At 55.0% G+C, this 26755-nt stretch overlaps 1 protein-coding gene across 1 annotated transcript; it reads right to left on the reverse strand.

The window, feature by feature from the left end:
• Positions 1 to 1050: 1050 nt before the first annotated feature.
• On the reverse strand, positions 1051 to 26755 carry Spock2 (SPARC (osteonectin), cwcv and kazal like domains proteoglycan 2). The gene is made up of 11 exons (XM_006972685.4): positions 26292 to 26755; positions 12152 to 12160; positions 11838 to 11883; positions 11453 to 11567; positions 10151 to 10265; positions 8599 to 8713; positions 8045 to 8161; positions 7376 to 7594; positions 4521 to 4583; positions 2876 to 3013; positions 1051 to 2749 (listed from the first exon to the last, which is right to left on the reverse strand). Exons 1-11 carry the CDS (start codon positions 26478 to 26480, stop codon positions 2604 to 2606), a joined length of 1272 nt encoding a protein of 423 aa, XP_006972747.2. The 5' UTR covers positions 26481 to 26755; the 3' UTR covers positions 1051 to 2603.

Genomic DNA, 26755 nt, shown 5'->3' on the forward strand with positions numbered 1-26755 from the left:
TTACAAAGTCAGATACACAGCCAGAAGACCCAGGGACAGACAGAGCACAGCCTCCCCCACCCCCACCCCACCCCCACCCCACCCCCACACGGGCCCGCTCGCCCCACCCCCGCCCAGGGTGGGGGTTGGGGAGCAGAGTGGAAGTAGAGAGTGCTTCTTCCTCTGTACTCTCCCCCACCCTCCCCATTCCAGAGAGCCTAAAATCCTTCACAGCTACCCAGGAGCATTCTGGAAATTCAGCTGGGGCAGAGGAAGAATCAGACTCCAGCCTAGCGAGGGCGCGGGAAGTTTCAAGTAACTCCAGCCAGAGGAGCAGGAGAGGGAGGTGAAGGAGGAGGATGGGGGGCGGGGGAAGGGGAGAGGGAAGGATGGGGAGGGGGAAGAGGGGGCAGAAGTAGGAGTATGGGGGAGAAGGAGGAGGAGGATGAAGAGGAGGAGGGTGGGGAGGAGGAGGAAGAGGAGAAGGAATGGCTGCTTCTGGAATGCAGAGGGCTGATGTGACTGAGCCAGGGACCAGAGGAAGGTTGCAGAGGTCTGAGGAAGGGAGGGAGGAGGAAGGGACTGGATTAGGAGACACCTGGAGAATCAGAACTGTGTTGTGGAATGAGAAGCACTTGACAGAGCTTAGTGGCATTTCCGTATTTCCCCCAGGAGATGACAAAGAAGGTGGCCATTCCAGGGTGGCAGAAAGGAATGGGAAGGATGATGAGGCTCTTCCCTAAAGTCCAACCAACACGCAGTGAACGCCTCCAGCCGGTGCCCCAAGATGCTGGGGAGGAACCAGATGGGGGCCTTGTCCTGGAAGCCTCAGCACAAGAACCCCAGCAGCTGCCCAGCCTCCCAGCACCCCAGCACACAGGGCCCCCCCCCCCAGCCATCAGGGTGGCCCCAGGTGTTCTCTCTCTCTCTCTCTCTCTCTCTCTCTCTCTCTCTCTCTCTCTCTCTCTCTCACACACACACACACACACACACACACACACACACACACACGCACACACGCACACATACACACACGCAAGTGCATGTACCAAAAGGTATCAGAGGCCCAGGTCCAGGTAAGAAATTCTTCATCAAATATATTAAGAAATTGCCTTTGAGAGGGAGAGATGGGAAGCAATAAACACACAAAACCCCCAAGGGCATCTGGGTAAGAGGACCTCCCACTGGGCCTAGAGATTTGGGGACATGGTGAGGTATGGCCTCAGAGTCTAGCTGCCCAGTGTGATCCCCTTTGGTGAACCGTTCTCTACTCACATATGCTGTGGGGCTTTAAATGGAGTTTGGGGGGCAGTTCTGCCAGGACTGTCTTGGGGACCCCATGGTTGAGAGGACTGTTGCTTTGGTGCCTCTCCTCCAGGACTGTCTCGGGGTACAGGAAGTGGCAGCTTCCCACTGCTTCCTCACATAGGGTCTCAGGGACATGTCTTTCTATTGGTCTGGGCAAGAGGGGACCACTTCCTTAGAGGGCCAGGGAGGAGGTGGGTACACATAATGCTGCTTTCTGGTCCTCTGGTCCTTAGGACAAGGGGAACCCTATCGGGGGACAGGGGCGGCAGCGGAAAGATCTCCTAACAGGCTGCACCAAAGCTCAGATGCATGATGACAGCCCCCATTTACCACGAAATCCTTCTAGAGCCCCATGAAGCAACAGGGGCTGACTTGGATAATCTGAACAGGTCTTGCATTGAAGGACTTGCCCTCTCCTTCCTCGCTTTCTCTGCCTGTCCTCCTGGGCTATCTCTAGTTTCTCAGGAATAGGTTAAGAGATAATCTATTAGGTGTACCCAACCTTTGACATTGTAATAGAGCATTGTCATCTATAAAGTTGACACTCAAGAACTCTTTGGTGGAGTTACCAAAAACAAACCTGTCTCAAATAAGTTTAGTCTTGTGTCGGGCCACATTGATAGCCATCTTTAACCATATGCTGCCCAAGGGCCATGGCTGGACATATTTGCAGCTAGTCCTTCAGATATCAAAAGGGTAAGCCTCGCTGTGTGCAGAGTCCTGCCCATCATCGCCAGACGATGGCCGGACCTTCACACCAAATCAGCCGGATTTGGGGAGGATGGCCAGCTCACGGCTTCCTACCCCCCCCCCCCCCCCCCCCCGCCTTTGACCCCAGAAGATGGAGGAAGAAAGGCAGGAAGGGGCAGGGGGAGGGAGAACTGACTGAGCAGGGAGGGACAGGGTCAGGGGCATCTCATTTCATTGATTTTGGCCTGTCAGTGTGTACGTGTGTGTGAACGTGCGCTTTGCAAAACCCACAACAAAGGAAAAGGAAATAACTACAAGGAGGAAGGGGCCTTTGGGTGACTCGCAGCCAGGAGCAGCAGCATGGATCAAGGACACATCTGTCAGCACATGACACACGCACGTGGCATACACGCACGCGCACACACACACACACACACACACACACACACACACACACACACCAGTCACACACACACACACTCTACTTCAGTCCTCCCGCTGGAGCCAGGGTCCTTCACACTGACGTCCGGATCCATTTGCTAAATTCGCCTGCCGTCGTCCAGGTCTCTTCTGGCCTGTCTCTCCGGCCGTCGGCACCCTGGCCTGCCGAGGCCCTTGAGGGCCATCTACCAGATGTAGCCTCCGTCGTCTGCCTCACCAGCCTCACCCTCCTCCTCCTCGGCCTCCTCTCCTGCCTCTTCTGTCTCCTTTTCCTCCTCATCCTCCCAGCCGACGCCGCTTCCAAAGTCCCCTGAGAAGCCCACGATGTCATCTGTCGGGGAACAAGTGGAGGGCCGATAAGGAACTTCCTGCATCCACTCTCAGCCAGGGGTCCTGCCCGGCACACCTGAACCCAGGAGCAGGTCCTCAGGAGGCTTCCAGCGCCAGCAGCTCTTACCACAGTCAGGGTTCCCACGCATGCGTGTGCCCGTCAGCTCCAGGCCCAGTTGGTCCACGCACCAGCAGTCACCGCTGCCCTGGTCACACTGCATCTTCCGGTAATAGCCGTCCTCATCACAGCTCGGGATGAAGACACCTGAGGGTTAGAAACAGGAGCCCTGAGGGTGGGCTCTGGAGTCCTGTGTGTGAGCAGGGGCCCAGAGAGCCTCAGAACCTGGCCAGCCTGGTCCTGACATCCCGCCTCCCCCAAGAAACCAGACCCAGACCTCCTTTCCCCAATGTCCCTAAACCGCATGCTCGGTCTACTTCGAGGGCGCCATTGACTGCTGGTGTTTCTTGAGATCCATGGCCCTCATCTTGTGGGACATTCTGTCCTGATCACATTATAAAGTTTTGATCCCACTCTGGGCTTATTCCAGCCAGGAGTGTAAGGGATTCTCTTCCTTCCTCAGGGCCCACTTGTTCCTCTCAGGTCCCCAAACTATCCACTAGGTGTCTTCTGAGATGTTTAGTTGGGGGATAAGAGCCACAGAGACAACCAGGGTGACATTGGGTGCCCTAGAATGGGGAGCCTGAGGCACAGGGACCTGCTTTGGGGAATGGAGGACAGTGAGCCCAGTCCGCACAGCCTTGTGGGTACTTTAGGGCTGGATGTTCATTTAGTGTGTCCGTCTCATAAGCCCAGTCAAGTGACTCTCAGGGAGCTCCAAGGCCTTCACCGTGTGCCTGCCTCTCAGGATCACTGTACCCTCCACACTCCAGCTGCATGGGTCCTTTCCTGCTGGGTTTTGTTTTGTTTTGTTTGGAGACCTCAACATTTTTCCTGATTCCAACAGTGTATGTGTCTGGCTTATTATCCTCCCTTGGCGCACACACACACACACACACACACACACACACACACACACACACACACCGCCCTGCACACACACACACACACACACACATACACACTCACACACACCCGCCCTGCCCTGCTGACACACTCACACATACACACACACACACACACACACACACACACACACACACACCGCCCTGCACACACACATACACACACACACACACACACACACACGCATACACACACACACACCTCTTCCAAGACCTCTCTCTGACCTCTCTCAGGAGGCTTGTGACACCTGTGCTGTCCCTCAGTCCCTACACAGCAGTCTGAGTCGGGAATTCTCTTGGTGTTTTGATCTGTGTGTTGAGCGATCCCAGGGCTGGTCTGTCCAAAGGCCTTACAGGGCCAAGAACCTGGTCTGCCTGCCCATCAGTTCCCACCTAGGCTGGGCTGGTTCTCTCATCTCTCCAGGGCTTTCCATTAGAACATGAGTGAGCATCTCCCATAGAGGGGCCCCGCTCCAGCCTCAGACACGCATCTGGTGCAATGAATCCAAGTAGATTCTCCAGCAGTGGTCTGGACAGCCATAAAGTGCTTAAACACACTCCCAGAAGGGCAGCTGAGGAGATGCTTGCCTATCAAGCCAACGAAACCAAGAAGGGTGTTTTCCTGCGTGGTCCTAGGCCAGGCCCTCCTGTAGGTCCATCAGATGCTATAAAGCAGGGTAGCTGGAACCTCCAGGCCTCAGGGGAGCTCAGGGCAACACCCTGGCCTCCTCCTCTGCACCCCTCCTCACCTGGCTTCTTCTTGGCTGCCTCCTGGATCTGTATGCGCTCCAGCTCTGCCAGGCAGGGGGGCTCTGTAGAGAGAAGCAGTCTTAGGGTTGATCCATGGTGCTGAAAGCACACTGAACCCCCCTAAACTTAGACTCTTGTTGGGGCTCTGCAAAATAAAACACCTGGACTCTCAGGTTTTATCAGACCACACCAGGGTGGTGCAGGTATGCACTGATCCCAATAAGATCCCCAAGCCCAGGGCTCTGTTTAGTAAAAACACCCCGGGTCGAATTAAGGGAGGCCACTACAGCTTAAGACAAGCTAAGGATCCTAAGAATCTCAGAGTTCTCTTTCTAGGGTTGTTTTTATTCATAGGATGAGTTAAAAAAAAAAAAAAAACTTCAAAAGGGAGCTGGGTGTGGTGGTGCACACCTTTAATCCCTTTATTCACAACACTCTGGAGACAGAAGCAGGTGGATCTCTGTGAGTTCAAGGCCAGCCTGGTCTACATAGATGGTTCCAGAACAGCCAAGGCCAAATAGTGAGACCTTGTCTAAAAAAAAAAAAAAAAAAGAATGGTCCCCGGCCGGGCGTTGGTGGTGCACGCCTTTAATCCCAGCACTCGGGAGGCAGAGCCAGGTGGATCTCTGTGAGTTTGAGGCCAGCCTGGGCTACCAAGTGAGCTCCAGGAAAGGCGCAAAGCTACACAGAGAAACCCTGTCTCAAAAAACCAAAAAAAAAAAAAAAAAAAAAAAAAGAATGGTCCCCATAGACTCATGTGTTTGAATATTTGGCCCATAGGGAGTGACACCATTAGGAGGTATGGCCTTGTTAGAGTAGGTGTGTCACTGTGGGGGTGGGCTTTGAGGTCTTCTATGCTCAAGCTATGCCCAGTGTGGCACACAGTCCCCTCCTGTCACCTGCAGATGTGGAACTCTCAGCCCTTCTCTACCTGCAAGACGTCATGCTTCTCAACATGATGATGATGGACTAACCCTCTGAAATGGTAAGCCAGCCCCAATTAAATGTTTTCCTTTATAAGAGTTTACCGAGGTCATAGCGTCTCTGCACAGCAATAGAAGCCCTAACTAAGACAAGCACAAAACTTAACTCCCAGGCCTGAAACGAGCTGGTGGCTCATCTCTGCTGTCTGAGCCCTTGGGGAGACCCTGGCCTTCCAAACCAGAGGTCCGCCTGATAGTAAAGCCAAACAGTCCAAGCCTTCTTGCACGTGCAGAAGGGATGGGATGAGCATCAGGAGCCTAGGAATAGGCACGCTGGAGCAGTACAGGCAGCAGGGAGGCTGGTCAGCACATCGAAGACAGACAGACTGCCCACGGGGCCTCACATCACAGACTCCCACATGCTATGTACCCACATTTCCTCAGTGTATGCTCACCACAGCCTCTGAGTTAACCATAGAAAGTGATCTCACAAAGATGTGGTCACCTGTTTAGGACCCCAAAGTAGCATATAGTGGAGCCCTAGCCAAGCCTCGGCCTTCGGTGACCACTCATGCAGTGGTCAGGGATTTGACCATACAGGGGCCAGGGAGGCAGGCACTGGGCCCACTCCAGCTGCTGGCCAGGCAGCTCACTTGCCCCTTTGAGACCACAGCTTTCCCATCATTTGCCTCATGGCCGAGGTGATTTCTAAGCACACATCCAGCTCTGGCTCTGAGCATACACAGCTAACAAATGCCATGAAGCAGGTGTGAGGGTACGCCCTGTGGTCCCAGCACTACAGGAGGCTAAGGCAAACAAGGGCATCACAAGTTCAAGGCCAGCCTGGGATACAGAGTGATTTCTAAAGTCAGCTTGGTCTATATGATAACCCTGTCTCAAAAAGAGGAAAGAAACACAAATAAAAGCCAAAGCTGGGTGTGGTGGTGTATGCCTGAAGTCCCAGCATTGGGGACTACAGGAAAGGTCAGTTCCAGATACATAGTGAGTTCCAGAACAGCCTGGGGTATATGAAATCGTATCTCAAAAAAAAAAAAAAAAAAAAAAATGCCTTCATGTGTGTCTTCACACAAACGATAACTTACATCATCATTTGGGGCCAAGAAGACATGCCCATCAGAAGGGGAATCACTGAAAAGCTTCTGTGTCTTCAGCTCTGAGACCCTCACTTGCACCACCACCCCCTCAGATTCTCCAACAGGCCCCAAAGCTTCACATTCATAACTGTGTGTTTATCATGTGTGCATGATGTATGTGTATATTTGCATGTATGTTCGTATATTTGAGAGGGCAGGCATGGGCATACTGCCACCGTGCATGTGAAGAGAGTTCTTTCCTTCCACCTTTATGTAAGTTCTGGGGTTGGGGCTCAGGTCATCAGGACAAATGCTTTTCCCACTGAACCAGCCCTTAGCTCCCACATTTATTATCTTTTTTCTTTTCTTTTCTTTTTTTTTGTTTTTTGTTTTTTTGTTTGTTTGTTTGTTTTGTTTTTCAAAACAGGGTTTCTCTGTGTAGCTTTGCGCCTTTCCTGGGACTCACTTGGTAGTCCAAGCTGACCTCGAACTCACAGAGATCCGCCTGACTCTGCCTCCCAAGTGCTGGGATTAAAGGCGTGCACCACCACCACCCGGCTATCTTTTTTCATACCCTTATTTATTTACAGGTATCCAAAAGTGCACAAGCTTCAGGACCCACAAAATCCAGTCCACCTGAGACCCTGCCCAGGGAGAGAGCTAAGTGTCAGCTGCCCTGGGTTCGAATACAGCAAGGAGGAGGGCTGGGAAGGCTCTGGGCCTAAGCATGTGACCAGGAGGCAACCAACTATTATGACCACCGAAGAGAGGCTGGAGCTGGGGCTGAGGTCCCCAGACAGGAAGTCAGTGCCAGGGAACCACAGGGCCATTACTCACTCTCCCTCCAGAAGCAGAAACACCACTCGGCGGTAGAGACGCGTCCATCTTTGTAGGTATCGCAGGAGTTGAAGAAAGGGCGGATGCAGACCTCGTACTTGTCCAGGTTGATGGCAGCCAGTTCCGTCTGGTCCAAGAAGAGGTCTCCACTGGTGTCCAGCTTGGAGAACATCCAGCCGATGGAGTCCTTGCAACTGGCCCCCAGGTTCTTGTCCAGCCCTGGGGAGGAGGTCGGAGTTCAGGTACGCTCTGCTGTCTGTCCAGCCATCTCGTGCTACACCTTTCTCAGTCCCAGACCTCCGTTCAGACTCAGGTTAACCTGAAACCTAACTTTGGGGTTCAAGAACTGTCCCTGAACCACTTAAGCCCATTTTCTAAGCCCTTCAGAATAGGTTTCTTCAGAGCTGGGGATCAAACCCAGGGCTGTAAGCATGCTCAGCAGGCCCAGAAAATCTTCCCTTTCCTTGGCTAACCCCTGGAGAGACTAAGCTCCGGTGCCCACATCATATCGTGGCTGAAGCCAGCCTCCCTTCTTCCAGGTGACGCTCTTTGGGGGCTCACCTCATAGGCCCAGGATCTGACAAGAAGGGGCACACCTGTCTGCTGGGTCCCTTCCTGTCTCCTTGACCCCACCCCAACCCAGGCAGAGCGTCGGGTCCCCCACGCCACCTGCAGGGTTGGCTGCACTGCTGGCCGAGCCATTCTGCTTGGAGTTCTCACGGAGGAGCTGGAACCAGTCCCGGAGTCTGTCCCCCAGGTCGGCCAGGTCCTGTCCTGTGCAGGTCTCTGCAGTATAGAACGGAGCAGAGGTCCGGGGAGGGATGGGGTGAAGCAGCAGCAGGCCTCGGGGCTGGGCAGTGTTCAGGGGAGCAGGGGAAGGGGGAAGGGGGGAGGGGGAAGGGACTTCCTCTCCTCCCACCTCCCATCCCCTACCCCTTCCTCCCCCCCCTTCCCATCTAAAGTCTAGCCAAGCTCCTTGTGGAGGGGCTCCCTTCTCCTCTCCCACTTCCCCAACACCCTGGGAAGAGAAAAGGGACGAAGCCCCAGGGTCCTGCTCTGTATCACCAGGACCCCACAGACCCCACACCTTTCCCTAGCTGGGCTGGTATGGCCAATCGTTCCTTCCCATTCTGCAAACTTTCCTACAGTCCTGAAGGCTGTCCCGGCTGCCCAGCTAGGCCCAACACCCCCCGGGCCTGGCCCTGGCTCTCCACCCGGATTACCTGACTTGCCGTCGGTCGTGGCCGTAGTAGCCTGCTCCGTGGGACAGGGACAGGGGCCCTCACATCTCACTGCCAGCTGCTTGCTGCTCAGACAGGCCTGCTGTTCCAGCTTACACTGCACGAGAGAGCTCAGGCTAGGTGACGGGGGCTCAAACTATGGGTCCTGCAGCCAGGGGCCCTGAGGGTTTCTATCGCTCTGGAAGGAAGGACCGTGGGGTTTCGGGCTTGCCAGGGACCAAACATCAAGGCCAAGGGAGGCTCAGGGGGGCTGTGCCCAGCACCGTGAACTGGAGGTGGAAACCAGGTCTCCTGGACCTTTGCTGGTTCCTGACCACAAGACACCTGGTCCTCTCACGTGGGGTACAGCTTTATTCCTTCTCCTCCTCCTCCTCGTCTGTCCTCCTCTTTTTTCTCCTCCCCTCTTCCCCCCAACTCCTCTCTCCCGTCTCCTTCGATCTCCTTTGTAAGCTCCATGGTTGCCACGTGCAGTCTCGTACCTAATGTCCTTCCTCTCCTCTCTCTCTCTTCCCCACATCACCCTGTGACCACAGCCCCTCGGCAAGGAACTCTCACATCTATACCTATGCCGACCCAAAGGCTCTCCCCGGGGCTGGCGAGGTGGTCGGTGGTTAAAGGGCTTGTTGTACAAGCTCGGGGACCTGAGTCTAGATCCCGAGAAATCACATAAATACCAGGTAGGCGTGGGGGCCAACCGTAACGCCAGCCTCAGAAGGGAGAAACAGGGAATCCTCCCGCCCAGGACAGTCTGACCAACAAGACTGGCAAGGTCACTGGACTTTCGGTTTAACTGAGAAACCCTAACCCAAAGACTGAGAAGGAAGAGCAATGGAGAATGAGTCCCAGCATCAACCTGAGCACACGCACACAGGAAAATAGAAGGAGGAGGAGGAGGAGGAGGAGGAGGAGGAGGAGGAGGAGGAGGAGGAGGAGAAGAAGAAGAAGAAGAAGAAGAAGAAGAAGAAGAAGAAGAGGGGGTCTCCTCCACTCCACGATAGCTAAGCAACCCTAGCTTTTCTAAAAACACTACTAACCAGCACCTACACTTCCCTGGAACTCTTAAGTTTGTAAAAGTGCTTTCACAAATATCTTCTCAAAATTCCACAAGGTAGAAAAGTCTGCTCCCTCCCAAGGTTCTTCCCTGCACCTTCTGATGGAGACCGCCCTGCCCACACCGCCCCCTGCTGGCTGGTGAGCGTCAAGACCCCGGCGTGGGAAGTCCGTTCTTCTCCCCAGCAAAACTGACTGACCATAGGAGCTCCCTCCTTCCATCCAGGGCTCTGAGCACTTCTGTGAGCATTTCCCTGGCTTAGCCCATGTGCATTACCCGCCCTAACATCCGTTCTCGTCTCTTCCCTGCCCCTCACCTGCCCAAGGTCAGATCACCCTGGCCAGGGCTGAAGGGCTGCATTGAACACAGTGACCGAGCCCCATCTCCATCCCAGGACCTCTTCAGGAGGTCAGTCGGTGGTCCCTCTCCCCGCGGCATGGAGTACACCCCACCTCCGCCTCACACGTGACCAAGGCTCCTCACCACCGAACTGTAGGTGTGTCCATCAGAGCCACAGACTGAAGCGAGCTGGGCCATGTGACAGGGCTTGCAGGCGGAGTCTTTGTTTCCATGGAATTTCAGAGCTGGCTGTTTGATCCTGGGAGAATGGATGGGGAAGATGTGGGGATGGAGGGAAAGATAAGAGAGGCGGCAGGAGGTCCCTGAGACCCTTTCTGACAAGAGTGCACTCCAGCCACCTACAGTAGACTGCTCACCCATTCTGCCCATCTGACTCAGCTCCTAAGAATGGACCAACTGGGCAGGACATGGACTTTTTTCAGGGAGCAAAGAGAGGTCTGATTGCAAGAGGAATCCACCAAAGCAGAGGTCATGGGCTACACCTTGGGCACCCAGTTACTTTGTCTAACCCCCCCCAGGGAGTTACTGTTGTGTTTTTCATTAACATTTGCAAAATGGGAGAGTTGGCATAAAACCCCCAAACGTCCCTCAATGCCTCCTCCTCCATAGGCCTCAGAAACCACAGTCTTCAATATTTCGTGAAATCCCCACATGTCAGAACAGGGGACTTCAGATGGTCTGGTCTAACCTGTTTGTCTTAGACACACAGGACACCCAGGTCAGAGAAGAGCTGTGCCTCCCTAGGTCCTGTGTTTGGTATGATCTCTCTCTCTCTCTCTCTCTCTCTCTCTCTCTCCCTCCCTCTCCCTCTCTCTCTCCCTCCCTCCCTCTCTCCTTCCCTCCCTTCCTCTCTCTCTGTTTTGACTCATTTATGGAGAGCCAGTTGCCATAAGGCTGAGGGCACCCAGACCTTCCTATGGAGCCTTCCGGTGACTAGGAACTCACACCTCCAATCAGCAGCCAGAAACAAGTGGGAAGGGGGCATCCAGCCCCAGCTTTTGCTGCATGCCCGTGGGACTCTGAGGTCTGCACTTTCACAAGTATCATCTCCTCTATCCTCTGACACCAAAACATCTCTCCAGGTGGGAATCCGTTTCCTCCCGGGTTCTTTCATCTTCTTCCGGAGACCATGTCTTCCTGCCCACACTGCCCTCTGCTGGCTGGTGACCATCAAGACCCCAGAGGGAAAGTCATCCTCTTTTATACCACAGACCCTGAGCCAGGACCAAGCAAACCAATAGAACCAGTCCTGGGGTGTCCTGACCCTCGGAAACAATCTGATCATGTGATCTTGTTCTGAGCCCCTCAACGACCAGTGATGTGTTTTCCAACAGTAGATGTCTATTATGTAAGGGGGAGGGGGTTGTCGAGCCCCACCGTCTGGGCAAGACACCCCCTCCGGGGCTGCTGGCTCCTGTCACTCACCTGTGCTCCAGCTTCTTGCGGCTGATGCACATGGCCCGCTGGTAGCCTTGGGCGATGCACACCTTGTGGCGACTGCACTTTACCTTCTGGCAGGGGTCCTTGGTGGTGTCCAGGGCTGTGGGGACACAGGGATGGGACACTGACCACCTAGGAGAACCCAGGATCCCCGGTCCAACTGCAGACCCCAGAGGTCCCTCTCCCCAGCATCCCTCAGTAACCAGAGGTCCCTCTCCCCAGCATCCCTCAGTAACCAGAGTTCAGGACTTCGAGTCCCGGGCCCAAGGTGCCTGCCTGTCTGTTCAGAGAGACCCAGAGCAGAGTCATGGCTCTTCCGTTCCCATGGGTGTCAGACTCCTCCCACAGACACCCGGGAGGGACACGCTACCTTCATCTCCTTGCTGATTGTCCTCCCAGCTCTTAATGTAGTCATCCTAGGAAGGGAGAGAGGGATAGAAAGGAAGGGCCCCTTCACATCTCAGGGCTAAGGCTCCACGGCAGAGACCAGGATGGGACCTGAGGCCTGGACCACTATGGTTTCCATGGCAACTTCAGGTGCCCACCCAGGCACTGCCCATAGCCTCCCTACACTCGATACCGTAGAACCCTTCCCAGTCTCTCCCACACTTCTCTCCACCCCACACTGGTGCTGGCAGGGGAAGAGAAGACAGTGGGGGTGAGCGAGGCCTGGGTTGTACTCACTTCCACTTCCTGGAGACAGGATGCCGTGGAATCCACAGGAAAGGAGCAGGAGAAAGAAAGAGAAAGGAGGGACTTCAGTGTGAGGCCCACCCTCAGACCATGAGTCCCAAGGCATCCCTGGCCACCTCTGGTTGTATCTCTCGGCCCAATACCCCAGCAACACCACTTGGAGGCCAGTATTCCCCCATCTTCATCACAGAAAATCTGCGCTCTGGGTTAGCTGTTAGGTAAGGCCCGTGGTTTTGCAAGGGGATCACAAACCCCAGCCCAAGCCTGGCCCCCGCTACCAGGGCAGATGTCTGAGGGGGCTGCACTGCCTGGGAATGGTGTTTCTCGTGCCTCTGCCCTGGGTATCTGGGAAACAGCACCCAGTTTCTCCCTGCAGCCCCTCCTTTGGCAGGCTCTCTGCTGTCACCTGCCCACCCCGTGAGGGAGGTGTGAGGAAGAGCCCTCTCTTCCAAGCTGTAGGAAAGCTGGGTTTTGCTCCGAGTTCCTTCCTTACAACAGAGCCCAGATGGTGCACACTGGGATGGGGACATCAGCACCAGGGGTGATAGCTTCCCTGATGATCGTGGACCAGGGAACCTGAAAGATCCTTCTAGGTCACATGAGCCAGCCCTTCATGGGTGGAAGAAACAAGGACATTCAGAGATGGGCAATTAGTCCATTTGGACCACACCTCCCCTGAACCAGGTCTCTGATGACTGGAATAGCCCTCTCTTCCCACTACATCACAGGGTCTCTGGGACCCGCTCTGTTCCAGACCATGGCCCGAGGACCCCAACCTGGTCAGAGAGGAAGCTTCCCATCTACCTCCCTTGGCTTCTTCCCTTTGCCCTTCGGGGTGGAGACACTTGTTGAGAACCATCGAACAGCTTCCGGGGTGTCTGGAAGAAACTCTGCCAGGCAGGCAGGAGCAGATTCTGGGCCCTGGAGGATATCAGTACTGAGGGCCAGCCCCCAGCCTTCTCTGCATGGGACACTGGTGAGAAACCACATACAGCTACCTGCAACCCATCCTTACCTTTGCCCTACCTCTGTCAGAGATGTGCAAGGGGGGGGGTAGGGATGGCATGGGCCTGGGGGTGTAGCTGTTATGCCCAGGAGAAGAAGGCATGGGACTCTGGTATCAGCGGGTACCCCAGTGGGTACAACAAGGGCACACAATGAAGAGATGCCCATGAGGGCTTTGGAAGCCTCCTCTGGAAACTGGCAGGCAACGGGACAGCAGGGATGAAGATTCCCAGGGCAGAGCCAAGCAGGCAATAGTCAAAATAAATGGGCCATTCATTCAGGCCTACCTAGGTGCATTCATGTATGCCTAGGGGCACATAGTGTGTGTGTGTGTGTGTGTGTGTGTGTGTGTGTGTGTGTGTGTGTGTGTGTATGTGTGTGTGTGTGTGTGTGGTGTGCAGCCATGTATGCACATCCATCCTCCTTACTTGTATGAGTATGGCCATAAGCATACAGATGTGCAGCACATAACCATGAGGTCTCTTAAGGCCAGCCACCAGTGCCAGATGGTTTGTATCCAGAAATGAAGTAGCAGACCCCACTTCTGTGAACAGCCTCCAGTTTTCACACCCAGCACAGCCTTCCTGCCTCTTCCATAGATAGGGAAGGTATTAAGAGATGGGTGGGAGAAGAGAGAGGGGCCCCGAGAGGAACAGGCTCCCTGGGAGGGAGGGTCAGGCTCTTAGGATGCCTCTGCCTGCCTCTCTTGCTCTCTGTGGCTCTCCCATCTGGCCTCTCCCTGACCCCCAGGGGGCTCTCCTCACCCTGGACTCCACAACATGCCCAATCAGCCAAGTGTCTCCCAGCTCTTGGGCTCAGGGCTTGCTCTGGAGGCCACAGGATGAATGCCACCCTCCAACCCCCACCTGGCCTTTTTCTGGGGCCAAAGGATGACAGTTCAGTTCTAGCCCCTTTCCAACAGCATCTTGGGCACAGAGGTCCTCTCCCAGAATCCTCCTTTATCAAAGATGGGAAATGGGCTGAGAATTGGCAAGTAGCTGAGGCTAGCCAGGATTACCAGGCCTGAGGCAGAAGTGGGCACCAACCTCTTTGGGCAGGAGGGGTGGCTGTCTCCTGCTGTTCCCATTCTTTCCTGGGAAGAGGGGTGGGGCTCTGGTTGTAAAGTGGGAGAGGGGAGGCATAGTGTCGCATGTCTATAATTCCAGCAGTCAGGAGCTGAGGCAGGAGGAGATCCAGTTCAAGGGTAGCCTGGGCTACATGTTGAGATCCTGTGTCAAGCGCAGAGGATGCTGTGATTGGCTGGGATTTGGGAAGCAGGTGTGAGCTGGCTGTCCTTGATTGTCAAGATCTGTGCTCTCAACACCTGCCCGCTCCAATGCGGCAATGGGCAGGGCCTGAGGTGATGGATGATCTGCTATGATCCTCCCACTCGGGGGCGCCCACTGAGGGCTTTGTAACCCACTCATGTACTTCAGCTGAAACCCGCTACAGCTAGACTGGAGATAGAACCCTTGGGACTCGGTACCAAGTGGCTTTTTAAAGCTTAAGAATGTCTGATTAGAAACTCAAGTGATGGTGGGGAGGGCTGTTAAGAATCCACCCATGCCATGCCCCACCCCAAGGAGGGGGTAGCCTGCACACTGACCGAGGACAGTGGGGGACAGAGGAGGCCCTTCTGGATAGGAGTGACATTCCAGAATCCAGCTAAGCCCTGTAACCGCACAGTTGGGGAGGGCCTGGAATCCCTTGCATCTCAGCCCCTCACCCCAGGGAAGGCAGAAGCAAGTAGCCAAGCGGATAAGAAGAGGAGGCCCTGCAGTTACCCAGGGCCCCAGCTTTCCCTTGTTAGTACCTCGGGAACACTCCTGGCCTCTCTCAGAGGAACACGCCTCACATCGAAGCTGTTATGTCCACAAGAAACTCAGATGTAGGTGCGGAGAATTGGGAACAGAGATGAAAGGTGAGGGGCCCTTGAAAGTTGAGGAAAGAGGGGTCCCTTCTCAGGAGCAGAGTCCAGTGGGCATGGGAGAAGAATCACTCCCCATTGGGGTCACAGGGAAGAGGTCAAAGGCATCTTGCAGGCAACATGGGAATGGTCGTTCTGGGGTAGACCTGGGGAAACACTGAGGTCAGGTGCGGGCGGCCAGTACCATCCACAAGCTGATGAAGGTGACTGTGGCTAGCTGGGAATTACAGCCTTCCTGCGATGTGTCTATTTATGGTACCCAAGTGGGCTCATTAGAGGCTGTGAGAAATGACCAGACAAGGGCACTTGGGTCTTCTTGGGAAAGAGGATGCCCTATGGCTCTGCTACAATCCATCCTCACCTGACAGGGTTTTCTGAGCCTTTCTCCAGTGCTCTGGAGCAGGAGCCAGAGCAGAGGGGAGACGGATGGGTACCCAGAGTTCTGGACTGATGGAGAGACATGCCTCTCTTCCCTGGCTAGTACACTCAGTAGGATCACGCTGGACAGGTGAGAAAAACTTCTGGAATGTAGGAATACACCATGTTTATAAAGAATGGTGATTTTTAGGCTCAGCAGCTAAGAGCACTGGCTGCTCTTCCAGAGGTCCAGAGTTCAATTCCCAGCACCCACATGGTGGCTCAAACCATCTATAATGGGGTCTGATGCCTTCTGGCATGCAGGCATACACGCAGATAGAGTACTTATATATAAAATACATATGTTTTAAAAAAGAAATGGCGATTTTAAAGTAAACTCCCAGACTAGAGCTATAGTTCAGTTGGTAGAGGGCTCACCCAGCATGCTGGAAGCCCCAAGTTCTATCCCCGGGAGCATAGAAACTGTGTGTGGTAGGTAGCTCACTTACAATCCCAGCATTCCAGAGGGGGTAGAGGCAGGAGGATCAGAAGTTCAAGGTCATCTTCAGCTACGTGATAAGTTCAAGACTACCCTGAGGCATAGGAGACCCTGTCTCTTTAAACGAATGAATAAGAAATAAGTCCTTTCCAAGTACTTTGCAGCAGCACCATTAAAAATTGAGAAAATCACTTTTAGGGCTGTAGGGAAACAGAACAACTGGGCAGAAGATGATCAGAGCCAGACCTGGCATCGCCGCCATTCCCTGCCTTGAAGGGAGATGCAGGGGGAAAGGCTGCGAGCCAGGAGTATGTCCTTCAAAGACCACTCATCCACAAAGGCTTGGATCTCTCTCTCCCCTGCACATCCCAAGCCCAGGGTCACAGGTGGGAGAACCGTGTAGATCTCCCGACACCCAAGTACCATTAGGGACTGCTGGAGTCACATGAGTTGGTTCTGGTCAAGCCCTGGACAGCCCGCAGGCTAGGGCTCAAGTCTATATTCCCTCCAGATGTGTATCTTCTGGTACTCTGCTTCCGCCCGCTGATATCTTCACCTCCACCAGAGCCCGGGGGAAGGAAAGAGCAGCCATTCTGTCTGAGGGAGCTTCACATACAACAGGTGGAGTGCCACACTGCCCTCTCCAAGCCGCCTCACTTCCTTCCCCACCTCCCCTGCCTCCCCTACCACCCTCGCCAGTCCACACCCGTCCTTCAAGACAGCTGAACTTAAATCTCTGCAGAAACCCCTGTGGGCTCTGCATCCGCCTTCCCCAGGCCAGTGGCCAGCACACACTCCCCCCCCCTTTTTTTAATCATGTGCCCTTTTTATTACCAGAGCAGTTTGTGTTCATTTATTTAGAAGGGTTGATGGACAGACAGGCAGGATAAAAGAAAAAAATATTCCTATCGGAGTATTAACAAGATGTTTCTTCCTCTGCGGATTAGGGATGCAGAAAGCATTTATCATCTTTTTGTTCTCCCTCCCCGCCCCATCTTCAAATTTTTCTGTAACAAGCATATATTGCTTTTATAGAAAAGGGGGGAAATCACTGTAAATGTCACATTTTGAAGCCTTTCCCTGGGTCCCTGACACCTCCAGAAGGTTCATCTTTTCATCTGTGTCTAACCCCCTCATCCAGCGTCCACCCAGGGATCTCTCAGCAGGCCATAGCTCTGACCGGCTAGCTGCCTTCTCAACTTGGCATGTCTGAGCCCAGACCAGCTAGCTGTCTATCAACCCAGCCCCAGCATCCTCTTCCCAAACCCCACCCTTGCCTGGTTATCCTACCTCGGAGAGTGTTGCTTTGGTGACCCCCAGCAATGTCCCTGCCTCTGCTTCCCTGCCTTATTGACGCAGCCCGTTCCTCAAGGGAAGCCACCATATAAAGTTCAACCTTCCCTACCCGGCACCCAGTGACACAGTATAGCCCTAGTAACAATAGCCAACGTCTTTTCCTCAAGTACCACTGGGGGAAGCATTATGCTAAGTACTTTCTACTCACTGCCTTGTTTACTCTCCACCGAAACCCTAAGAGAAACTTGCTGTCGCTATCTCGGGTTCTCAAGCGACGAAACCGAGGCTCAGTGAGGTTAAAGTGACGTATGAAGGATCTCACCGCCATTGCATGGCAGAATACTGGTTCCAAAACCCAGGTCCCTAAACGGCACCCCGTAAATGTTAACTGATAAAGAAAGACTTAGGTCGGGCAGAAGAACCAGGAAGTCCAATCCCAGGCGGTGGGTAGTTTCTTCTTCAGGTCAACATGCTTCAAGGAGTCCCGAAGCCGAAGCCGGGAGGGGGAGGGACGGGCATTAGAGGGGGCAGGTTTCAAGGGGAGGGGCGGGGCTCCCTTCTCCAGGTTCTTTCCAGAAATCTCTTCACCCGCCCCTGGTTTTGCAGGTTTGGAGCTAAACCCATCTCCTGCTTTGATCTCTGCAGCTCAGCTCAGTTGCCATGGAGACGGGCCCACTGCGCCAAGCTGGGGGAGCGATGAAGTGCGCAGGCCTAGCGGGCTTAGGGGGCACATGCTGGGTATTTTGGAAGCTGTTTACTTCCTGTCATTTTAATTAGCCCCCAATCACCAGCTCACTTCACAGCTTGAGTTAACCCAATCACTTCCGTTTGCTGGGGGCCCGCGCGAGACGGAGGGGACCCAGCAGAGAACCTGCCCTCCAAGACCCTGACACCCACCCTCTCTCTGCAGCAGTGTGGTGAGGAAAATGACCCCTTACCTGGACGCCCAGCGTGGAGTCAGGGTGCTAGCTTCCTGCTTGGCTTTGCCACTGGATGCCAGGTCCCAGTCACCCACCCAGGACAGGCTCTCCTTCCTTATTTGTGAAACAGGGATGAACCCTCACCATTCACTGCAATGCTCGGAACCAAGATGGAGGGAAGCGGGGGACAAATGCCATGCTTTGCCTGTGAGACATGGGCTGGGACCATAGCAGCCAGGCGCTCTGCATGCGCGCACTTGACAGCATGGGGACAGAGGTGGTCCCCAGGGGCCGCCATCCCCTCTCCACGAGGAGACTGTCACAGCACATTCACAGGACAGAAGCAGCCTGTCAAGAGACCCTCACGAACCTCAGCTTCTGTAATTCTGTTATGGCATTTTTATTTTCATTTTCTTAATAGACCAAGAGTCTCTAAGAATGTAAGTGGGCCAGGTCTCGCCTAAGCACCAAGAGGCCTGATACCTGACCAGCGTTTCACTTCATTCCAGAACCCACGTAACTGGTGCAGGAATGTCCCTCTCCCCTGGGAAAGGCACAGAGTTGGGGGGGGAGGGGGCTCCTAGGGTACCTTCTCTTGTCATTCCCAAGACACAGCCACAGAAAGACTTGAGGAGGGGAGAGGTCGGACTGCCTGGTACAGCCTCTGCCTCAGTGAGGGGAGGGTTGCCTGGGGCGGGGCATCATCAAACACCTGCTTCTCTCTCTCTCTCTCTCTCTCTCTCTCTCTCTCTCTCTCTCTCTCTCTCTCTCTCTCACAGGGTTGTGCCCACTGTGAGGCCTGGGCAAACAGACAGAGACAGGCATCTGGGAGACGCCCCCCCCCCCAACCTCTTCTCCCCTCTCAGGAATTTCCTCCAAAGGTAAAAATGTGCTTCTCATTGCTCCCTGCATGCCTGGAGCCTGGCCTGGGCTCAGGTATGTCTGGACCAACGCCCCAGCCCATGCCAGACAAGGCCGGAGCATGACCTCCCATGACTCTAGCAGGATCTACACTACTATCCAGTCCTTGGATCCTATAGGCCAGCAGTGGCCCCCGCTGTGCGTGAAGGGGCAGAGAAGAGGAGAGAGGGTATAGGGCTGGGCTCCATTCTGAACTGTCTGGGGGCCTTGGTCTCCCAGCTGGACCACCAGGGCTGAATCAAGGTTGCAGTGCCAGGATCACCGAGAAAGACTCCAGCTACGAGCTGAGGAGACGTGAGCCAGAGTGTGGAAGAACATTAGACCACAAGGGCAGAGAGAGTCTTGGGCACCTGGCCTTTGGGGTCCCTTTCTTCATCAAAAAGATGTGGGGACCGAGAGCTGGTGAGGCCCTGGGGTACTGTTCTTCCAGATCTTTCAAGTGAAAATATGAGAACAGAATAGGAAAAAAAAAAAAAAAAAAAGACTGGATAATTCCAACCTCTCCACCATGTCCCCAGGCCAATGCCATGGGCCCAGGGGCAGGAAAGGTGGGTGGGCAGCTGCCTGCAGCCAGGCATCGGCATACAGGACCAGGGACCTGGAGGATAAAGGGGATGGGGACCATCTTTCCTTACGTCCTCATCACTCTGAGGAAGGCAAAGACGCCCAAATAAACAGCCCAGCCCAGAGTCCTTTCCCGTCGCACCTTCATGGCCTGGACCCGTGATCCCTGATCCCACAGCTGGAAAGTAGTAGTAGTAGGGATTAGAGGATGGCGGGGAGGGGGGGGACCCTTCCTGGCCATCACACTTTCCTCCCTGTGAACATCTCTGTGGAGCACCTACAACACTCTGAACAGTCCTGGGAGTGGGTCGTTCCCCCCCCCCCCAAGGCAATCTATCCCCAGATCCTGCCCCCAGGGAGAAAAGAGACAAACACATTAACTGCTTCAGCAGGAGGGCCCTTGAGAGCCAAGCAATAGTGCTGCCCCGAGGCAGCAGCAGCAGCAGCAGCAGCAGCACCTGCAAGTGCCCAATGAGCCTGCAGCCAATGAACAGGGAGGAAGGGGCTGGGCCTGCAAGAGGGTGCTGATGATATTCTTGGCAGGGGGGCTGTCAGAGACTAGCCCACCCCAGAACCACAGCTGAGCCCATGTCTGCTCAGTGAAGCTGGACACCATGACATTTAAACTCTGCCTCCTAATTGCACCCCCCTGTGATTCCCCTCGCTCAGGAGGTTGAGGCAGGGGGATCAATCAGTTCAAGGTCAGCTTTGGCTACATAGCGAGTTTGAATCTAACCTAGAATATACGATACCCTGACTCAAAAAAAACTAACTAAACTCTGTTTCCAGGCCTAGGCCTACACCTGGGTGTTCCCTATCCACGGTCCTAATATGGACCCACGTGGCCCCTGGGAGAGACGGGAAGAGACTATGTTACAGGCTATGTGCCTGGGGTCCACCCCACTCCTAACTCATATATGGAACCCTAAACCCCAGTTTAGGGTGGCATTAAGTCAGGCGACAACCTTGGGAAGTGACTAGGTTTGGATGAGGTCATTAGGTCAGAACACTTAACAATGAGATCAGAGTCCACATAAGAAAAGAACAAGAGGATTGAGGGGCAGAGCACTGGCTGCTCTTCCAGGGGACCCAGGTTCAATTCCCAGCACCCACATGAGGGCTCACGGCTGTCTGGAACTCCAGTTCCGGGCACACTCAAGGTGCACAGGCATACATGCAGGCAAAACACCCATAAGATAGCATAAACAATTTTTTTTTAAAGACTGGTGCTCAAACTCATGAGGACATGGCCAGAAGGCCACCAGCACCAGAGAAAGGAAGCCCTCGCCAGGCAGTATTTATGGCACCTTGATCTTGGACCTCCTGCCTTCTGGACTATATAAAGCCTTGCTGCTGATGTGTGCCCATCTACGGCACTTACAGCAGATAAGAAATAGTGGAGGGGCTGGGCACCTTTCACCCCAGCACTCAGGAGGCAGAGGCAGGAGGATCTCTGTGAGTTCAGGGCTAGCCTTGGTCTACATAGTGAGCTCCTGGACAGCCAGGGCTGTATAGAGAGAAATACTGGAGAGGTGTGGCTGAGATAACAGAGAGCCTATTGCTCAGTCATGGAACCTTCCTCAGGAGGAAAAGACAAGCCTTTCCTTGAACCCAGAGACTCTCCATCCAGTCAGGGGCAGGGGACAGGTATGCTCCGGGACCACTTCCCTGGGATCACAGAAGACTCGGAGTTCAGTGGATCGTTTTCATTAGTCTCTGTGTTAAACCAACGAGAAGGTCGAGGTTCAGAAAGGTAAAATAGGTTCCTCAGGACCACACAGCTAATCTGTCTTCCCAGAAGGAAGAGAAACAGAGCACTCTGCCTGGGCCCTTGGGATGTGAGGCAGGACAGAGCTCTCCCATTCTCCAGATAAAGTCTGACCTCATGGAGAATGAGGTGGCATGGGCTGTCTGTCCCCCTGAGAACGGCCGGGAGTCAAGAGGAGCATCAGGCAGCCCAGCCTCTTCTGTCCCCCTCTCCCCAGGCCCAGCGTCCTGCTGGACCCTCAAATCCATCACCATGCTGCCCTGTTCTGGAGAGGCCAACCCTCTAGTGGGAGAGAGTCAGAAATCAGGGTGGAGGAGGAAGCTGGTGGAGGAGGAAGCCGGTGGAGGACCTGGCCTGCTCCCAACCCAAATTATAGAATCCCTTCTGACCCACTTTTGTGTTCTCACAGACCCACACCTCCTCACAACATAGGCACAGATTGTCCCTTCACTCACACTGGCCTCGAGGTTGGGAGCAGGAGGGGACAGTCATCTGGGGACCCTTCTGCAGCTTCTGGCCTGTTGGTGTCCACAAAGATATGAGACGAGCACACAGCCAGCGGATGAAAACCCTGACCCCCTGCTCTGCAGCCTCTGGGATCACCATGAAGCCCCGGATGCATAGACCCAGATCCACAGCAGAGGAGGGAACTAATCAAGCCGCTGTACCAGTCCTGACATGAAGAATGAGGCAGGTTGTGGGCCAGGTCCAAAGACAATATTCCATCTGATGCTCTCTGTATGGCAGGGGTGGCCTGCAGGGGACGCCCTCCTTCCTGAGTGCACATTCATGCCAGCCTCCCAATCTGAAGCCGAGGCACAGAGGGCTGGTATGATGTGCTTGGCATCCTATGGGAAGAACCTGAACCCAGGGCAAGTGTCCTAGAACTCTATACTCCCTGTCCCTCCAGGCCAGGTTGGAGAATAGGCTGGTGGCAGGCTGTTGACGACACTGGGTCTTTGTCATCCTTCTAAGGAGATGCTGCTCCTGCCTGGGACAGCCTTGGAAGCTGATAGGACACTAACCAGGGGACACTGGGTTCATTACAGTTGACCTTTCCTCCCCCATTCAGTAAAGACAAGGAATGTCAGATAGCCTGAAAACAAAGCTGAATTACACGACGGATTCAGATCCAAGTTCTGGAACTGGGGGTGCAGCTCAGTTGGTACAGTGCTTGCCTGGTGTGCACAAAGCCCTGAGTTCAATTCCCAGCACCGAAGAAACCGGGCACAGTGGTGCATGCTTGTAACCCCCACCTGGGATACTGAGCCTGTCTCGAAGGAAAACAAGAGCAAAATCCCAGCCCTGCCGTTTCCTAGCTGTGGATCCCCCCAAATAAGCCACTCCGTGTCTCCATTTCTTTGACCATACAAGGGTAGACGGCCCAGGGACCATGGTCTACGGGGTTTGGAGAGGCACAAGAGATAACGCATTTTGGGAAGGCTCACACTGCCATCGCCAACTCAACGTGGATGAAGAGCGTGCCTCTGGGTGCCAAGCACTATGCTCAGCACTCACAAACATAATTAAATTTTAATGGAAGTGGAGTGCAAAAGCAGAGAAGAGCCAAGAGGAAAGGGAACAGTCAGTCCTTCCTAGCCAAGCTCTCTGGAGCCAGCCGGGGAGACGCAGCGTAATGACCTTCTCTTCTCAAGTGCCCGCATCCACGAGGCCCTGCAGGCTGTGTTCCAAGACCCATTGACAAGTCTGACTGAGCTCTGCAGGGAGTGACTTTGGACATGGGAGCACTGAAGAGCAGGACGCATAAAAGCCTAAGACTGCCCTGGGCAGAGAACCTTGGAGCCACGGAGCCAGGCTTAGCCCACTCGAGACCTAGCTACACCACCACGAATCCAGTCCTCCCTCGGAGAAGAGTAGCAGGCATTAGGAAAGACCTACAGGCCCAGCCGGGATGATCCAGCCCTGTGCCCACTGGAGGGGAGGATGACTCCGCTGATAAAGTCTGTCTCTCTGATGATCCTAGTGCTCGCCCAGAGAACAGTCATCGGAAGGCCCTCCTCACCCAGCCAATTCCATATCCAAGCGACACCCCAGAGCCTCTCCCTCCGCGGGCCCCTCTGACATTATCTCCTCCATCTTCCCCACTCATCTGTCAACTGTTCAACGAGACAGCCCCTCGTCCACGTTCCGGATGCAGTCCACCCTCTTGCTTGCCTCTCTCACCGAGCCAGACCAGTGGCCCTGTGACGTCTGGGATGACTTAGGAACCAGGGTCAAGCTCAACCTGACAGACAGTCCCTTAGGGACTTCCCCCCCAAATTCCTTTTTCTCTCAGGAAGAGCTGATGTTTTCATAGTTTCCAGAAGAGCTGACCCGACGGAGGCGGATGTAAAGATCTTGGCTACAGTGTCTGAGCGGAGGCCCCCGGCTCTTAGGGCGGGATGGGAAGTGTGTCCCGAAGTACAGCCTGTGCGGCGCACAGCTCCAGGAGGCGCCATTCACACCGTGGCATGGCCACGGTTACGCAAGGCCGTGGCTCTGAGCTAGCAGCCTCCTTTCTGCCTTTCAGTAGAAGCTGCCAACAGATTCCCACAAGGCCACACCCTCCCTTCTCATCCTCTTTGTCCTACTTCTCTCTGACCCCATCCTCCTGCAGCTAGGGCTCCCCAAAAGGGGGCTTTAGAGAAAATCCGCGTTTTTTTTTTTTTTTTTTTTTTTCAAAGCACAAATACCACCTCTCTGCCACCAACGCAGGCTCTGTGAATCTCGCAGGGGCTGGTCCTGCGATTGTAATGCTAGTGCCTTTCTTCTGATGGGGGTTGGTGGTGGCACCAACACAGGGAGACAGGTGGGCAGCCCTGAGCTGGGGGTCAAGCCAGTCAAGCATTTATTGGCACCCACTGTGTTGGCTGCTGGAAGCAGGTGGACAGAGAGAAGGGAAAGGAACCTGTTTATTTTTAAACCCTCGCTGTTCTGATTAAGCGGTTCTTTTTTTCCCTCTGACCTTCACTAGTCCCGGGCAGATCAAACAGCCAGAGTCGGAGGGAGGCCTGGACCAGTGACACATGGATTCCTTCCGGAAGGACCAGCTTGCTGCTGCCCCCTCATTGCTGGACTGCAGAGTGTGACAGGGGACTGCGCTAATCTGAGCTGGTCCTGCAGGTGCCTGGGGAAGGCCTCCCTCGCCGCAGGCTCTCTAGGCTGGTGGGGCAAAGACGGAGATCAAGGCCCACTATGTGGTCCCGGGGATGCCCCCGCACAGCCTGAGGACCTGGATGCAGTTGGTTGCTCCTTCAGTCCCTCTCCAAATGAAATCATGTCAGTTTGACTTTGAAAACAAAAAAACATCCGAATCTCTGCCTCTTCTCGTAGTGCCCTATCTGTGTTAAAAAAGAAAAAATGTCTAGACGGATACCCCAGGCCGGTTCCCAGAAAAAAAAAAAAAAAAAAAAAACTGTAAATACCAGTTCTACGTGCTCTGACAGAGTGTGTTCACGGGCTCCCTCAGCCTTCTGGGTCACTGGGCATCTGTTTTCTCACTAACAACCCGCCCCATGCTGTATCAGCAGTGCACTTTACAATGTTAAAACAAGCTCTTTATTCTGAAACAGAAACTGTTGAATGGAAAAAAAAAAATCTAAAGAACTTGTGGATGATGGAAGTTTAAGAAGTGAGGACAGTCATGGTGTGACTTGTCTTGTACTAGGTGGGTAGGATGATAGAATCTGGGAAACGAGGAATTTCCAAAGTAGAAGAGGCTTTTGGAGGTCCGGGAGTCAGTTAGCGCCCCATCATGGGGCGCTCAACGTCTCCGAGCCCATCCCCTCCCCACCCCCATCGCCTCTTGAGGTGCCCAGGGAGCAGCCACGCCCTCCCTTCCTCACCCCTGCCCACGCCACCATCTGCGAGGCGCGGCCGGGGCCGCCCTGCGGGAGGGAACGCGCCTCCTATTCCCTCCCTGATCTACAGGTGCGGGTAAACAGAGCTGCGGCGCCGCCGGTCCGGTCCGCAGCCTCCTCCCCACCCCCACCCCCACCCCCACCCGCAACGCTCGGCCCAAGGTTAAGTCCAGTTGCGGCGGGCGTCCGCCAGGTCCCCCTAACCCAGCTCCTGGGGCTCTTGCTTCTGCTTCTCACGCCCTCCGGACTAAGGATGGGTCCCCTGGGTTTCTAGCCTTGCTCCCTCGCCAAGCGTGGTCCAGGAAACCCAAGCCTGGGTTGTTGCGCACAAGGACCCTAGCCTGGCTCTGGCGGCCACCCTGAGGGGGGCCTTGGGCATTTTCACTGTGCCGCCCTCCCCCCATTATGGACACGCCTTCCACCATCTCTTATGAGGGTTGGGGGAACCCTTCTCCAAACTCAAAGCCTTGACCACCGCTCAGTCCTTGCGCCTTGGTCCCCTTCCTCCGAAGCCCAAGGTGGGGACGGAGGACACCCATTCGGCCGCTACCTTCCCTGCCAGCCCCACCCAGACCTGCTGCCTCTGCCAAGGCCCGTGTGTGCAGCCTGCAGCATCCACCCGGCAGGGGCCTGGCCCAGGGACCGATGGCAAGGAGGGGACAGGCGGGGCCCAGCAGCAGCCCGGGCCCGGGTCCCCACATCCCGCACCCCCGTTCCACATCAAGCCACCGGGAAGACCCTGTCGCGAGCGTGCGCCCTCCGAGCATGTCCTCGCCTGGGACTCTCCGGGAGGCTGCGGGACTGAAGGTCCCAATGCCGATGGCCACGGGAACACGGGAGGGGCGCGGGGTTAGGACTCTCGGTGTTGTTTACTCTTGGAGCAGTTAGCCCGGCAGGCCAGAGAGGCTCTGGCTCCGACACGCGGTGGCGGCTCCCAGCGCGCTCGGGGTCTCAGCTCCCAGCTTCCCTCCCGGAACCCGCGCCCGGCCCAGCCCTCCGCGCCCCTCCGCTCACGTCTCGGAAGCGGTTCCAGTGCTTAATCTTGCCGCTGTACTGCGAGATGGACGCCAGCCATTGCTCGTCCTCCATGAAATTGCCGGGGGTCTCGCCCTCCTTGAGCCCCTTGGCGTCACCTTCAGCCAGGGCGACCACTGCGAGGAACAGCAGCGGCAGCGCCAGGCGCCCGTAGCCCGGAGCGGTCATCGTGGTCTGGGCTTGGATCTGGGTGGGGGGGCTCTCGACTTCTGCAGGATTTGATGTCCTTCCCTCCACCGCGCCGCTGGCGAGGCGCTGCGGTCCTCCTCAGCCCTCCTCCTGCGGTCTGACTCCAGTGACTGACGGAGGGTGGGTCGTGGCTGAAATGTGACCTGGTTAGCAGATGCACTTGTCTGAAAAAGCCCAGCGCTGGACGCGGGGAGAGAGAGGAGAGAGAGAATCAGAGAGGCTGCGCCAGCGGGGGCTGTGTCTGTAACTGTAGC

The sequence above is a fragment of the Peromyscus maniculatus genome, chromosome 21, assembly GCF_049852395.1.
Source record: "Peromyscus maniculatus bairdii isolate BWxNUB_F1_BW_parent chromosome 21, HU_Pman_BW_mat_3.1, whole genome shotgun sequence".
Lineage (NCBI taxonomy): Eukaryota > Metazoa > Chordata > Mammalia > Rodentia > Cricetidae > Peromyscus > Peromyscus maniculatus.